Genomic DNA, 14,221 nt, shown 5'->3' with positions numbered 1-14,221 from the left:
GTCTGGGCTCCAAAATCCCTGAATAGACTCATTGAACACACTGCTAGCACTAAACAGTAGCAGCACAACAAATGGGTCCTATTCTCCTTCCCACACCTGAATTTCCCTTTCCTAAAGGAAAGGTTGGTAGAATGAAATGAGGAGAGGAGACCCAGAAATGAGTATCTGAGAGAGAATGAGAGGACCATGCTAGGACAGAGGTCCTGCTTTCAGAGGGATTTTCTGAGTTCTGAGGGGGCACTCTTCCTAGCTGAATGCTCACAACATGTCATGTTGTACGGTCCTAGGCAGGATTTGCTTAAAAAAAAAAAAAAAAAAAAGGCAGGTAAAAGTTAAAAAATAAGATTCAGAAATTTTTATGCAGCCAGTCCTCAGAAACTGATGTTAATTTTTCATAACAACTCTGCAATGCCCTAAATAGTACGTGCAGGAGTGATTCGTGCTGTAACATTTCTAATTAGGAAGAAAGGCTGTGGAGAATCAGAATTCACCTTGATGCAAAACTGAGAAATGGCAAATGCCAACTATGAAATGGAAATTGCAACTCCCTGACCCCAGTGAGATCCTTTCTCATATATTCTAACTCTTAACACCTGCTAGCAGTGTAGGAAGGATCTGAGAAACCAAACTCTTTTTATTTTAATTAAAAGTTGTGTGTTGATGATGAATATCTAATGAACATTCTTTTTTCAGTAAGAAAGTAACTGAATCTGCAACATTCAAGTCAATCAAAAGCACTGTGCATGGGATAGCAAATTTAATTTTAGGAGGCCAAGTCCTAACAGAAATGATGAATATAGGTGTGACCCACACAGAACATAGAGAATCCCTGACATTTTTCTGGTTCTCAGTGGAAAAAAAAAAAAAAAAAAAAAGATTTGACGAAAAACACAAATAGATTTTTTTCCAAATGGAAGTTCTGCATCTTGTTTTAAAAGTGTTCCTGACAGGCTGCAATTTCATGCAAGAGCTATATTTTTAATCATAATATAAAACCAATTTTAACTCCAGTCTTTCAAAAATCAACTAAGCAGGCAGTAATTTACTAAAACTGAGTTTTATGGGATTCAATGCAAGTTAAAATGTAGAAATAGATGATAAATCTAAATTTCAGTTTAGGAAGTTTTACCTGCACATTCAAGTTACAGTCAAAACAAGTCTTCTCATCTCACTTTTTCATACCATAAACACTTCCATATTTTCTGCTTCCTACAAAGGATTTCCAATTGCCATTCAATAACTCATGTCCACAACAACTTTGAGATACGCCCTTATTTACCAACATGGGGAAGCTAGTACACAGCTAACCAGGATGTAACTTTCCAGCCCACTAGGTTCTCTGAACTAGTTCCTAAATAGATATTCATAATTTATTAGCCTATCAGTTCAATGTTAAAGTAGTTTAAAGCAGCTCAATGCACTTTCTAAATGGAGCAAGTTGCATTGCCCAGGCTCTTACAACGCTGCCGGTAACATCAGCAGTGATCGGTCACACAGATGAGGGACCCAGCGGGGCTCTGGACAGACCATTTCAAGTGGTGCCTGCTATGGGTTTACCAATTTTGGGAAACCTCTCCTGAGCTGCAAGAGGCCAGGCTGCTGTATGGCACTGGCAGGTGCCAGCAGAAGACACTAGCAGTTCTTTTCTAGAGCATCAGTCTGGATGGTGCCTGGTAGAAGCACAGATCTGATCCTACTGTGCACCCTAGGGCTCAGAAAAGGCAAGCTGAAATACACTCAAACAGAGCCACTACACTGCCCGTAGCCTGACTGCACCCAGGTCTTCCATTTTCCTCTATAGAAGGCAAAAAATGGATACTTATTTTTTTGGACCATGCCAAACCTTAAATCAGTCATTTGACCTCAGCATTAGCCCTGCAACCAAATGCCAGGTACATACAGCATTTGTCACTTGCTCTTTCCCCTTCAGGCTTGGTGCCAGAGTTTTTTATGTGATATACTGGCCCCAAAGAGGGCTCAATAATCCCTGAACAATGGAGAAGGGCTGCTTGCAAAAAAATTGGTTTAAGCAGCTCAATGAGACCCTGCAAGCTGTCTTGCCGTGTAACCAGCAGAGAGATGCCAAGCCACTTAAAGACAATCTTTCTTGCTGAAACCCTGACATTTGCCAATGGATAAGATCATATTTATAAGGCTTTTCAGCATACATAAGATGAGATGTGACAAAGGGCAGAGATAGCTAAGCTTTAGAGACACAAGCTTTTCCAAATTATCTGGATTTAACCAACTACTTTGTAGAGTCATTGCTACTTTGCTGACAAAAGACCGTGTAGACCTGTGAACTAAAAACCACCTTTCTCATGATATTCATAGTACTGAGAAGCTTCTGGTCCAGTGGCTTTTACTTTGAAAGATAATTCTATTTGCTGACACCTGACAAGTTTTCCAATAAAAATATAAAGGTCACATATACACAAGAAATGATAACAGATACATTTAGATCAGATCAAAGACACCTTTTACTACCCATAGATGAGGCCTGACAATAATTATCAACAGAAAAAAACACAATTGACACCCTACAAAGCAATAACAATTTGCCTTTTCAATTTATTATTCCCTCATTGCACATGTAATGCTAAAATAAGATTACTTGTGTGCACAGATGGAAAAACAAAAGGTGGAACAAGGCCCACATTTAGCCATGTCCTGATGAGCATCCTGGACATATCAATGCTTTACCAAAAAGTGCCTCCTATTACCTCTGCAGTTTGTGACATGAGACAAAGCAAGAAAGGCCATAAGAAATTTTAACTTCTGATTTTTGCAAAGCTTGAAGAGATAGTTTCTGCAAACATCTGGGATGAGCATAAAAAGCTATCTCAAATTGGACCACAGAGTGAGGGGAAGTAAGAAATACAAAGACATGTACTTCAGCATGCCCATTTTTTCTGTTTTAAATACGTAATAAATGCTTATGTAAATATAAATGATCTTTAAAGAAGCAGGCAGCTTAAAATAGTCAAGAGCAGGGAAATTAAGGCACATGAGATCTAAACAATTTAATAGGCAATAATAGCTGAATCAGTATGCAACAAGATCTTGTAATGCATTAAAAAGTGACAATTCTTGGTAGTATAAGTGATAGTTTAGAAGATGCCTTAATCAAGAAAGAAAAATTATTTACTGAACTTCTCAAATGTCAAATTAAGCTTCTTCACTAAATGTTCATTAACTGCCAAGAAAATTCTTATTAATTTTAAAGCACTATGAATGCACTCACACAGAATGGCTTTATTTGATGCAAGCTTCGTTTCTTGCAAAGTGATGTCTCCCTTCCTCTGATGAAGTGATATTAGAAAAGATCTGAGTACCTCTTTTATCAGATCAGATTTTAAGACATGGGAGAGATCCTATCCCCGTGCTCAGACCAAAATACTAACCTGAGTGTCACATTACCAGGGCCTTAAAGTCTCCCTAACTTCCAGGGTGTTTTAACCACGCTTCACATTTCAGCTGTTTGAGATGGCAAGACCTTACACAAAATGTTTGCCAGCTCATCTCCCCAGTCTGAGGGTGGCATAAAACCACGTAACTCCCCATTCATACCAAATACACACTGAGTCACCAGCAATTCAGAAGTTAAAAAGCAGCAAATTGCACAAATGCTGGCTGCTCCCTTCCTCTTGTGATTGCCAGCTCTGATTCTGTTGATGAGCTAGGAACCTCCTTGAAACTCTGCTTAACACACTCAGTATTATGCCCCACGAGAAAACTGCTCACCTATTTTTTTTTTCTCCAAATATGGAATTTTCTGAGCCTTCTCCATGCCAAATCAACCTTGGAAAACTACCCTGATGCCAAATGTCTGAGGTATATATGAAGTGAAGATCCCTTTCTGCAGCTAGGAGTAGGAATTTACAACTTGGCCCCCTTTCATTAATGGGATTTTGCTGTCTTTTGTGTGAATGGAAGCATAGGAAAAAAAAAAGTCTTACTCATGCCTGCATAGTCATTAAGGCTTCTCTTATGGACAATGGTGATGTCTGAGAGAAATTAGGCTCAACTAGCAACCAGCAAGATGAAATTCAAGTGGTCACTTTCAGATACATTGAGGGGGTTTATAAAAGGAAAAAAAAATAAAGACCCAAAAACAAAAAACAAGGAAAAGGACCCAGAGTGTCACCCCTCAGAGCTCCCACTGAGCTCACCACAGCAGCTACTGCAAGTGTTAACTCTGCACATTCAAGTCTCCACTCCACTTTGACAGCTGCTCCAGCTGTGCAAAGCAAACACAATGCTAGTGCTGCAACAGGCAGCTGCCTTCAGTCTCTCTCCCAGATGCTTTCCAATAGGACTTTAAAAGATAAGAGCCCATAATATCAGTGAGAAGCTGCACTGATCAGCCCAGAAGGTCTAGTTTTAACAATGGACTCACATTTGCTTATGAAAAAAAATAAATATTTCAGCAGGCAGAAAAGTTGTAAAACCTCAAGAGCCACAGAGCTAAATTTCTACAATAACTTGACCTTATAGAGAAGGCTACAATGTAGCCTAACATCATTCAGCATCTCACTTCAGAGAAGCTCATTGGCCAGATAGAACCTGGCAGATAACACAGCAAATCACCAAAGACAAAGGAAAGAGAGGTCTGTGCGAGTAAAGAATCCCTCATGAGAGGGAAAGTGCAAAGAAATAACAGATGCTACTCATGAATAAGGTAGAGAGACTGGAAAACTGCAGCAACAAGGGTAGAGATCACATTACCATTAGACACATTCTGGCTTACCAGCACAAGCCAACAGTTTTGGAAGGAAATTAGGAAGGAAATTAAGATTTTTGGTAGCATACAACAGGTGATATTTAAACAAGAACACTACTACCCAGCTAAACCACCAGGATCTCAGTCTTAGTGACTGCTGTAAGCGTACCTGTGTTGCTGTTTTGGCAGAGGATATAAAAATAAGCTGCATCTGAAGCAAATGACTTTGGGAGCTGCTGTCACTCCTACAGTACTGCCCCTGCTACTCACATAGTACAGCTGTCCTTACAGTGCAGCCTGAAACTACTACAGGCACCAGAACGTATTTACTACACACCAGAACCACCATGTTACTTTACAATGTTCATTCAATTTACATCAAATAAAGAAAAAGGGATCCACTGCTCTTCAAATATTAAGTTTCTGCAGTTTCCTTTCAAATATATGGTTCTGTTCAGAGATTTTTTTTTAACCAAATTAGTGCTAATAATTTGGATGACCCACAAATGTAAGAAGAGACTTCTCAAGCTGGTAATAAAAGATTTTTCACTGTTTCATCCATGTTTAGGGTAAAATATAAAAGAAACTTATTAGTGCTCTTTTTTGATGGTTTTCATAAAAGAGTCACAATTTGAGATAAATGAAGACATTGTTATCAAGGATATTGATCCTGTGGGAGAGGGGGAGAGCCATCTGCAAACACTTTTACTATTTTCTGACTCAGCAATCAGCTTCCATTCACAACGCTAAGGACTTCCTCATTTCTTAACCTTGCAAATTTTATTTCTGCACTTTCTAAGCTCCTCTGGCAGCTCATAGTTCATCCACAGTCCCAACTTTCATAAACATATGGTCAACTTTCACTTTTCATCAATGATGCAAGTCCTTCCTCTCCATGAGGACGAAGAAGTTGATAACACATTTAAAAAGCAGGATTAATTTCTCCCTTACTGAGACCTTTTGTTCCAACGTAAATCGCTATATTGCTATATATCACCACTGCTCTGGTGCCTGACGAAAAGAATTAAACATTTATATGAAAGGCGCCCCTCTTTAAAGACCACTTATTTCAACAAAAAACACTGCTCTGTTTTTATGACAACTGTTGCAAAGTCTGTACCTTATTAAGCCATCCTGGCTGTGCTACTGCTGCGCTGTAACAGAAGGAGGTTACGGGGAGATCCCACACCTGCGAACCGCCCCTGCCTCTTTCCCCTCTCCCCGAGGCCCCTCTCCTCGCCAAGCCCGGGGATACCCGAGATGGGGAGGCTGCGGGAGCTCCCGCAAGGCAAGGAAAGTGCTGAAAGCCCCGAGCGGGGCAGAGAGCGAGCCGCTTCCCTCCTGCCAGCCTTGTCCGAGCCCCCCCGCCCGCAGCCCGGCCGCAGCGGGGACAGAGGAGGGACAAGGCGGCTGTGTCCCCAGCCTTTACCCTCCATCTCGGCGTCGCGCTGGCACCGGAGAGGAGCGGGGGCCGCTCCCGCTGCGCCCTGGCCGCTGCCGCAGCCTCCGCGCCGCTATCAATACCCTCGGCACCGCCGGGCAGCTATAAATACCCTCGGCATCGCCCGGGCCTCTATAAATACCCTCGGCATCGCCCGGGCCTCTATAAATACCCTCGGCATAGCCCGGGCCGCTATCAATACCCCCGACACCGCCGGGCAGCCGTCCCTCCCGCGGGGTAGGGCGGCACGGCTGGCAGCCAGAGCCCGGGGCTGCCTTCGTTGCCAAATGCAGGGGTTGTGGATGTCGCTGCTTGTGATAACTCCCTTGTTTCGTGTATGAAAAGCCTGACCCGGTGCCTCGCAGCTGCCGCCGGGGCACCTTTCACAGAATCACAGAAAATTCTGAGCTGGAAGCATCCACAAGGATCAAGTCCAACCCTTACCCCTGCACAGGAGATCCCCAAGGATCACGCCATGTGTCCAGGAGCACTGTCCAAACGCTTCTTGAACCGTCAGGTGCTGTGACCACTTCCCTGGGGAGCCTGTTCCAGTGCCTGACCACCCTCTGGGTGAAGAACCTTTTTCTAATATCCAATCTAAACCACTCCTGACACAACCTCAGGCCATTCCCTCGGCTCCTGTCACTGTCACCACAGAGACGAGATCAGTGCCTGCCCCTCTGCTTCCCCCCACGAGTAAGCTGCAGACTGCAATGACTCTCATTCTACATCTCCAGACTGAACAGAACAAGTTTCAAGGGCTCTGGATGACTTGTGGCTGACATCCCTGTTCCGGTTCATTCCAGGACACCTGCCCTGTTCAGCACAACATAGGTTTTCTTAATCCTCATCCCCCGATTTCCTCCTAATTACAGCCTCTTAAAATAAATTTCCTCCTAATTACTACCTTTTAAAAGGAAAAGCTAAACAAACTTTGTTTTTGTGTGCTGCTGTCACAGAGAGTTCTGGAAGTATCCAAAACTTAACTACCAATGCCCCCAAAATTTTATGACTTCCTTTAAAATTAAATTCTGACTAAAATTTGACAGAGATGTTTGGAAGTGGTGAAATATTTGAGTGTGAATTAAATATCTATTCACAATGGTATCTTAATTTTTCTTATTTGCAGGGAAGCAAGTTAGCCCTTTTGTAGCTTAACAGCAGATTCTACCAAGCCATTAATAACTTGTACAATTGGAAAAGGTAATTTTGTAGCCCAATAGATATCCTACATTGCAAAAGATAAGTATTTGAACCTCATTTTGATAGATAAAAAGGATTGGTATCACTAAATTAAGAGTTTGTGGTTGCTTGGGAACAAGCAATTGTGGTCTGGATGTATTCATCATGGGCAAATGAGAGACAGCCCCAATCAAAACTATGCATTTCTGCTGCTTCAAAGAGCTAATTTCCCCAACCTGAGAAAAACAATAGGGACAGCTGACAAGGAAAAACATACATAGTGTGAACATCAAAAGAGGGGCTCTCGCAAAGCCTCTATTTAATGGACACTAATCTGAACCACTACACAATCAGAGAGAGCAGTAACTTTATCGTAAAACCCCAAAGGTGGCAGTCAGAAAGCGAATGGAAGACAAAGAGAAATTATACAAATTACAGTTGCTATAAATTGCAAGTTACAATATCAGAAATCAATAATTTAATAGGCAAGAAAAAATACCCACGGTTGTGATAGCTAAAGACAAACAGGACTTTTAAAGCATGTTAGAAACAAAAAGAAAACCCAGTGATGAAGCTGGCCCATGTAATAAATGTAGTTCCTAAGTGGTTTTGTGCTGATGTGTAAAATGTAAACATGTTCTATAAGTACTTCTGTGTGACAAAAGAAACAATTAGATCTCAAGTATCTCAAGGGGATTATGAAGAACTGCTCCAACCTGCTAGTAATAAAGAAAGATAACAATCATGATTTGTGAAATTCTGAAGGGGTGTTAATCTTATACCAGTAGTCGAAAAATGAGCAAGTGCAATGAGAAGAAAATACAGGCCAACACTGGCACCCTAAATAATAAAGGGAGAAACATTTAATTTAAAAATATTTCAAAGTAATTAACAGAAATAATTCCAATCTGTTTTAGGAAGACCAGGTCTAATCAAACTTCTCTAAATTCATTCTTCAATTAGATTGCTTGTTAAGTCACATTTGTTTGGAACTGATGGTTCAGATTTTAAGTCTGAAAGAAAATGTGGTACCCCATGATATCATTAAAGCAGCTGTTGACTTGGCTAGGCCTTGCCTAAATGAGTGATGACAAAAAGCAACAAAATGTAAAGGAACCTTCATTGTATGGGCATGTTTCTCTGAAAATGACCCCAAGAGGAGAAAAATGGGAAAGGTACTAAGCAACCAAGTGAAGTAGTCTGAATTGAGTGGCGAACTGGACCTTGTAAAACAAACTACATCTACTATAGCTAAACCCCTGTAATAAGCTTGAAGGATTGTAGGTGTCGTGTACTGAGTGGGTGATGGCACTCGCTGGAAGCGATTTAGGGGCTGTAGTCACCAACTCTCTTAAACACTGACTGTAGTGTTGCTAAAAGGAAGGATTAACCTGCATCAAGGGAGTAGAAAATAGGGAACATAGTTTTCTCTCTGGATATATCACTGATGACACCAATCTTGCATACTGTGTTCCTGCCCATGTTTTGAAAAAAAAAAAAAAAAAAGGTTGAAAAATAGTAGAGGGGGCAGATTAAGAGCTGAAAATGTGATTTGAGAGTTGAAGAAAAATGCTGCTAAGTGAGATGTAAAGAGCACAATCTGTTTATCGTATCAAAAAGATTGACTTGATTACAGCATATAAGTACCTTGATGCAGAAAAAAAATACTGTATTCTGAAGGGCTCTTTAATCTAGTGAAGAATGGCATAACAAGGAGCTGTGGTAGAAACTGAAGTCAGACAAATTCAAATGTAGCACAATTTTTTTCTTTTTAAGGTGACAACACATCACCGGAGCAGCTAATAAAGGAACCAATAAATTTTTAATGGTTTTATATCCCTCAACCAGGACAAGATGCCTTTCTGGAAGACAGGTTTTAGCCAAATGCAAGCTATTGCTACTGTTCTCACTGCTTGTACATGTGTGAAATTTAATGACACAGGATACAGAGATCAGACCATATGACTAAATGGTCCTCTGTGTCTTATTTAATTTTTTCTTCTTATGTTAAGTAATTATAAGAAGGGCTGGCTACTGGTGAGCATCTGCTCAAGATGATATTCTTTGTCAACTGACTGCAATCAGTCTGAAAAAAATGACTACCCTGAGTGTGTAGGATTCTAAATGATCACAGTACATAAGACTTTCTTGGCAAGCAGCATATGAAATACCAAAAGACAATCAACATCAGTCACCTATTTTCATTTGGCAGTGCACTAGCTGACAAGATTTCAATTCATTTGTGTCAAAAAGGAGCTCAGAAGAGCTTAAGGAGAAGCTGAAGGAAAGGGCAGCAGTATGAATCCATTAAAAACACTGGCCATCAGACTTAGGTAACGTGATAATTAAAAACAAACTTTGAAATGCTGGCAGGCAAACCAAACAACTAATTCAATATGCAATATTACAGTGGTAAATATACATCAGTTTTAAATATTTATTAATTTATTGCCCAGTTTGTGCATAAATGAATCAAGTTACCTCACCTGAAGCTGTGATCCCCCATAATGAGCTGTGGTATGCAGTGAGAACTAAAAGGTTTGACACGAGTAATGCCTACGTCTCTGAAAGCAGTCAGGACCACACAACTAAATTGTGTTGCATGTAAACTATTGAGAACTGGATTAAAATATTAATGAATTAACATTCTTCTTAAATTGTTGTATTTGCCAGGATGTGAACTTGTATCTTCTCTCTGCTGCTTACCAAGCCGATACAGCAAAGTTACAACATATACTTGCTGATATTACAAAGCTGAAAGGTCTCAGTGGCCTTTCTGATCTTGTTACCTGTCCCCCTGCCTGAAGCTTATTCTCTGAGCACAAAACCTTTTCAACAAGCCAGGAACCTACTCTAAACTATGCAGAACCCCAATGCTGTAAACAAATAGCTAACACAGAAGATTAGAATAACAATTAATTCTTTACTGAAGGAAGAAAGAATTGTGTTGAAGAGGGAAAGTTTATTTTGGAGATAAGATGTAACTTTTTTTTCAAATCCACTGCTCTGAAATTCAGAGCAAGGGTGCTTTCCAAACAAAAAACTTAATTTTATCCAAAAGAGGCTCAAAGATTTTGTAATATCTAATACTGGTATGCAAACTGTAATACCATGTGATCGGTCCTGACTTTTACAAATTATTTAGAAAAATACCAGGGCCCTTAGATGGTCTTAAAGATTGAAGCTTCTAAAATTAGTGTATACTCTACAAATGTAACCTAGAAGGTGCATAAATTAGGGTTTCAGTTCTTCCTCTGTCTTTTCCCTGGAAGAAGCTATGGGCTCCATTTTTAGAATAAAAAATAATTGACAGCTACAAATGAAGAAAAAAAATTGCTACAGGATCCCTGAGCTTGTGAAAATCAGATCCAGATCCTGGGCCTTTAATAATTGAAGTGTCATGGTCACCTCCATTGGTGTCAACATCACCTATGGAACTCAAAGATTAGTAGTCTGGTGCAGGTAACTGAGACAGGGAAGAAAAAGCATTAAGGAGTTGAAGGGCATTCATTACCTTTGTGAAGCCTAGAGGAATAATGTTGCTGTGCTGGTGGAGGCCAACCAAAGGTGAAGACTGATCATTCCAAAAGTGAAGTGAAGAAGTAGTTAGGTTCTCAAGTTGCAGCATCTGATGTCTTCAAAGGAACAATATGGCATTAGATGGCTGGCTAAACACATTGTTCAGAACATCAAAGCAACAAAACATCAGCTGCCAAGGTGTGGTCCCTCAAGGCATCAGCAAAGACAACAAAGCCAGCAGGAATTTGTGAATACTGTATTTAAGCTGCAGTACAGGACACTTTCTGGGGATGATACTGTGTAAATCAGTGGTGAACAAATGTCATTCCCCTTGAGACACACATATGCCACATATTTTTTTGGACAGCACATCTACACCTGCCCAGAGGTCACATATATATATACATATATATATATATAAATATATATAAATATATATATATATGTGTGACTTGGCGGATGAAAAGATGGAGAGCAGTTCACAAACAGCAAAATCTCCTGGATCATTAGGAGGCAGGGCAAGGACATGACAAATGCCAGGACTCAGTACTGTCCCTGCTGGTGGTGCCAGGGGCAAGATGAGCAGGAAACAGCAGCCTAAAAGAGTCAGAGGCACTGGAAGGGTTTCTCAGCTTTCCACTGCAGGCCTGGGCTGGACATCCAGCTCTGGCCTGTGGCAACCTCATGCTGCTAGTTTTATCCCCAGCTGTTACTCAAATGGACACTTATTCCACTTACTGGCAAGTCTTTTGTGGCTTCTTAGACCCAGCTTAGACACCCATGCTGTGTATTTAAATTTGTTAAATTGCATCTGTATTTTCTTGGGGGAAAAAAAAAAGTAGGGTAATCCAAATAGGTCTGTTTATAACCTTTCCAATGACTGTTGTTTGTTCAAGTCAATAATGAGAATTACAGATCTAACTGTTATTATTCCCATGTTTAATAAAAGCACCCATATACCATGCATTATTATACAGTAGACTGCCTGATGTGCCCGATCTCAAAATTGTAATGCTATTTTTGAATAACTGCTATGTCTTGTATATTGTCCTTTAACCAATGCTGGCAAACCAGGTCATGTCATATCCCTTCTCTAATGCTGATTTTGGTGGGAGGTGAAAGAATTTAAAATCTCATAGGAGGAGGAACCTCTCAAGATTCTCAAGAGAATCAGCATACTGTTTCACCCATTATGTTTTAATCAAAATTTTTTCTGGAAAATATGTGTGTTCTAGGAAATATCCTCATGGTGAAATAACACTTAAGAAGTCTCATTACTCAAGTTTATGGAGTTGTTTGCCCCTTCTGTAATTCAGAAGGATTCAATCGCTCCTGTAAATTAAAAATAGGACAAGCAGCCAACTAGAGCAAGGCTTCTGTTTGCCATTTGAATCAGACAAAGAGGGAACAGGCACAATAATGGAATCATGTTCAAAAATTGCAATGAAAATGAGGATATTTAAAATCCAAGACCCTAATGACATCTCAAGATATTATTGAATGTCTAGAAGAAGTCTAGACAAGCTTCATTGCTATAGTTTACAATATTACCAAAATCTTTTCATACATATATAATCTATATTTGGCTATTTCATTGTGTTCTAGACAGAAAAGCTTAGGGGGAAAATGGCAAAAAAGCAAGGTGTTTTCACCCTCATTATGTGTCTTTGATTTATTTTAATAAACAAAAATATAAAGACATGCACATAGCTTTCGTCTTTCTATATTTAATTCAAGAATCTTCACCTATTCTAAGGCAAGGGAATCACAGAGAGGGATAGAAAAAAAATAGACAAACAGTAGATATTACTCTACTGTGGTCACTGCAGCTAGTGTGGGCATGTACAGGTTATCTCTAAATTAGCAAGGTTGGATATTTCTAAAGAAGTACCAAAATTAACACAATGCTCAAGGCAAGCTGCGGAGTCTTGCTCAAGGCTGGGTATTTGGCTCGTGGCCCACTTGGAGCCACACGCTGCTGCAGCTGGAGTGCTGCCTTGCACAGGAAGGTAGCAAATGGTGATGTGGGCTGGCTGAACAGATCTAACATCAGTCCTTAGCTTATCTTGGAGGTTAGGAGACAAAAGCCATGTAGGAATATTATAAAAGATGAAGATGAAATTAGTAAACAGACAGGGCTTCTCTCCTCAGTCACCTACACCATAATTAGATTCTCCCAAAATGTTTCTTTTCCTAATTTCTTTTTATAGATACTGCTGAGTCAGGTTTCACTAGATACTCCTGAAACAATAAATTCTGAGGGGCACAAGAGTAGATGTGATGAAGCAGAGAACGGGTAAATTCCCCATTTTGACATTTTGAAGTGTCAAGAATCTTAAGAAAACCCAATATATCTAGTTTTTCATATAAAGTAACTTATATGTTTATTCCACACCTAAAAAAAAGTAATCCTTTGTGGTTTTCCAAAATAAAATAAAACTGGGAAATTTTGAGCATGCTAAATACATGCCATTCTGAAATAGCTTTGCAGCAAAGGCCGTAATTTTCACATTAGCAAGCCATGAAATAAAAGGCATGAGTATTGTTTCTAGAATCAAGATTTATGTCCTTTGTCTAGCACTCCACCCGGTGCAGCTCATTGTGTGGAACCACTTGGAAGCAGATGAAGACACCAGACTGTAAGTGAAAGACATCTCCACTGTCTTCCAAGGCATGTAACCACGCTTAGGAGGGTTAATGCTTCAACTTCCCATCTCTGTAAACTTCAGGAAAGAATGAAGTTTATATGAATTCAAGACAGATTTTACACAAATTCTTTCCTGTTGCACAACAAGAGTCACGGACCACATAACATTTAAAAAGGATGCAAAGCAGCAGGCGATTTCAGAACCACACTGAGCAATGTTATTTAGCAAAAAACTAGCCTGTGGGCTCTGCAAATGAAATTACTCCCAACGCTCACTTCCGTGGAAAATGTAGAATTCTGTGTACAAACAATGTACACCAAGCAGCACGAAACTGCGTTTGAGGACAAAATATGCTTCTTTGAGCCATCTTCAAACCTGATTTGACCTTCAACAATTTCACTGCAATGAGCACAATTTCTTCTCTTTGTGTGAACACCTGTTATGGATAAAGAAATCTGAGGTAAAATGAAATTGCTGCATGCAGGGATTATAACAGTTGATGTCATGGCTGGGATACAAAGACTAGGAACAGACAAGAAGCAAACAGCTGTCACCATCCCACACCCAGAACAAAGGGATTTTTTAATGGTAGCATGTTTTAGATAATGTAAATTCAGCGTGTAGATTAGAGAGCTGGTTTCAGTTAAGTGGCTTACTGCTTTTCAGTCTTCTAGGAGAAATGGAGCAGCACTAGGGAAACGCATAGCT

The 14,221-nt window shown here is 40.0% G+C and overlaps 1 protein-coding gene across 2 annotated transcripts in view; it reads right to left on the bottom strand.

Annotated features, from left to right (window-relative positions):
• GADL1 (GAD like acidic amino acid decarboxylase 1) overlaps positions 1-6,222 on the bottom strand; it is an 82,800-nt gene extending 76,578 nt beyond the window's left edge. The window contains exons 1-2 of one of the 2 annotated variants that reach the window (XM_088061339.1): positions 6,153-6,208; positions 5,844-5,872 (exon numbers count right to left, since the gene is read on the bottom strand). Coding sequence is in view for 1 of the 2 variants with exons in the window: in XM_014248433.2 (XP_014103908.1) it covers positions 6,153-6,159 (7 nt within the window). In the remaining variant the exon portion in view is untranslated. Of the gene's footprint in view, positions 1-5,843; positions 5,873-6,152 lie in introns of both variants that reach the window. The other variant, XM_014248433.2, reaches the window with a different exon arrangement.
• Positions 6,223-14,221: the final 7,999 nt, after the last annotated feature.

This window comes from Pseudopodoces humilis, chromosome 1 (genome assembly GCF_049639895.1).
Source record: "Pseudopodoces humilis isolate 2021_Gansu_Grassland_sample_001 chromosome 1, ASM4963989v1, whole genome shotgun sequence".
Classification (NCBI taxonomy): domain Eukaryota; kingdom Metazoa; phylum Chordata; class Aves; order Passeriformes; family Paridae; genus Pseudopodoces; species Pseudopodoces humilis.
The sequence above is the reverse complement of the archived record's forward strand: the minus strand, read 5'-3'. Positions and strand labels throughout refer to the sequence as shown.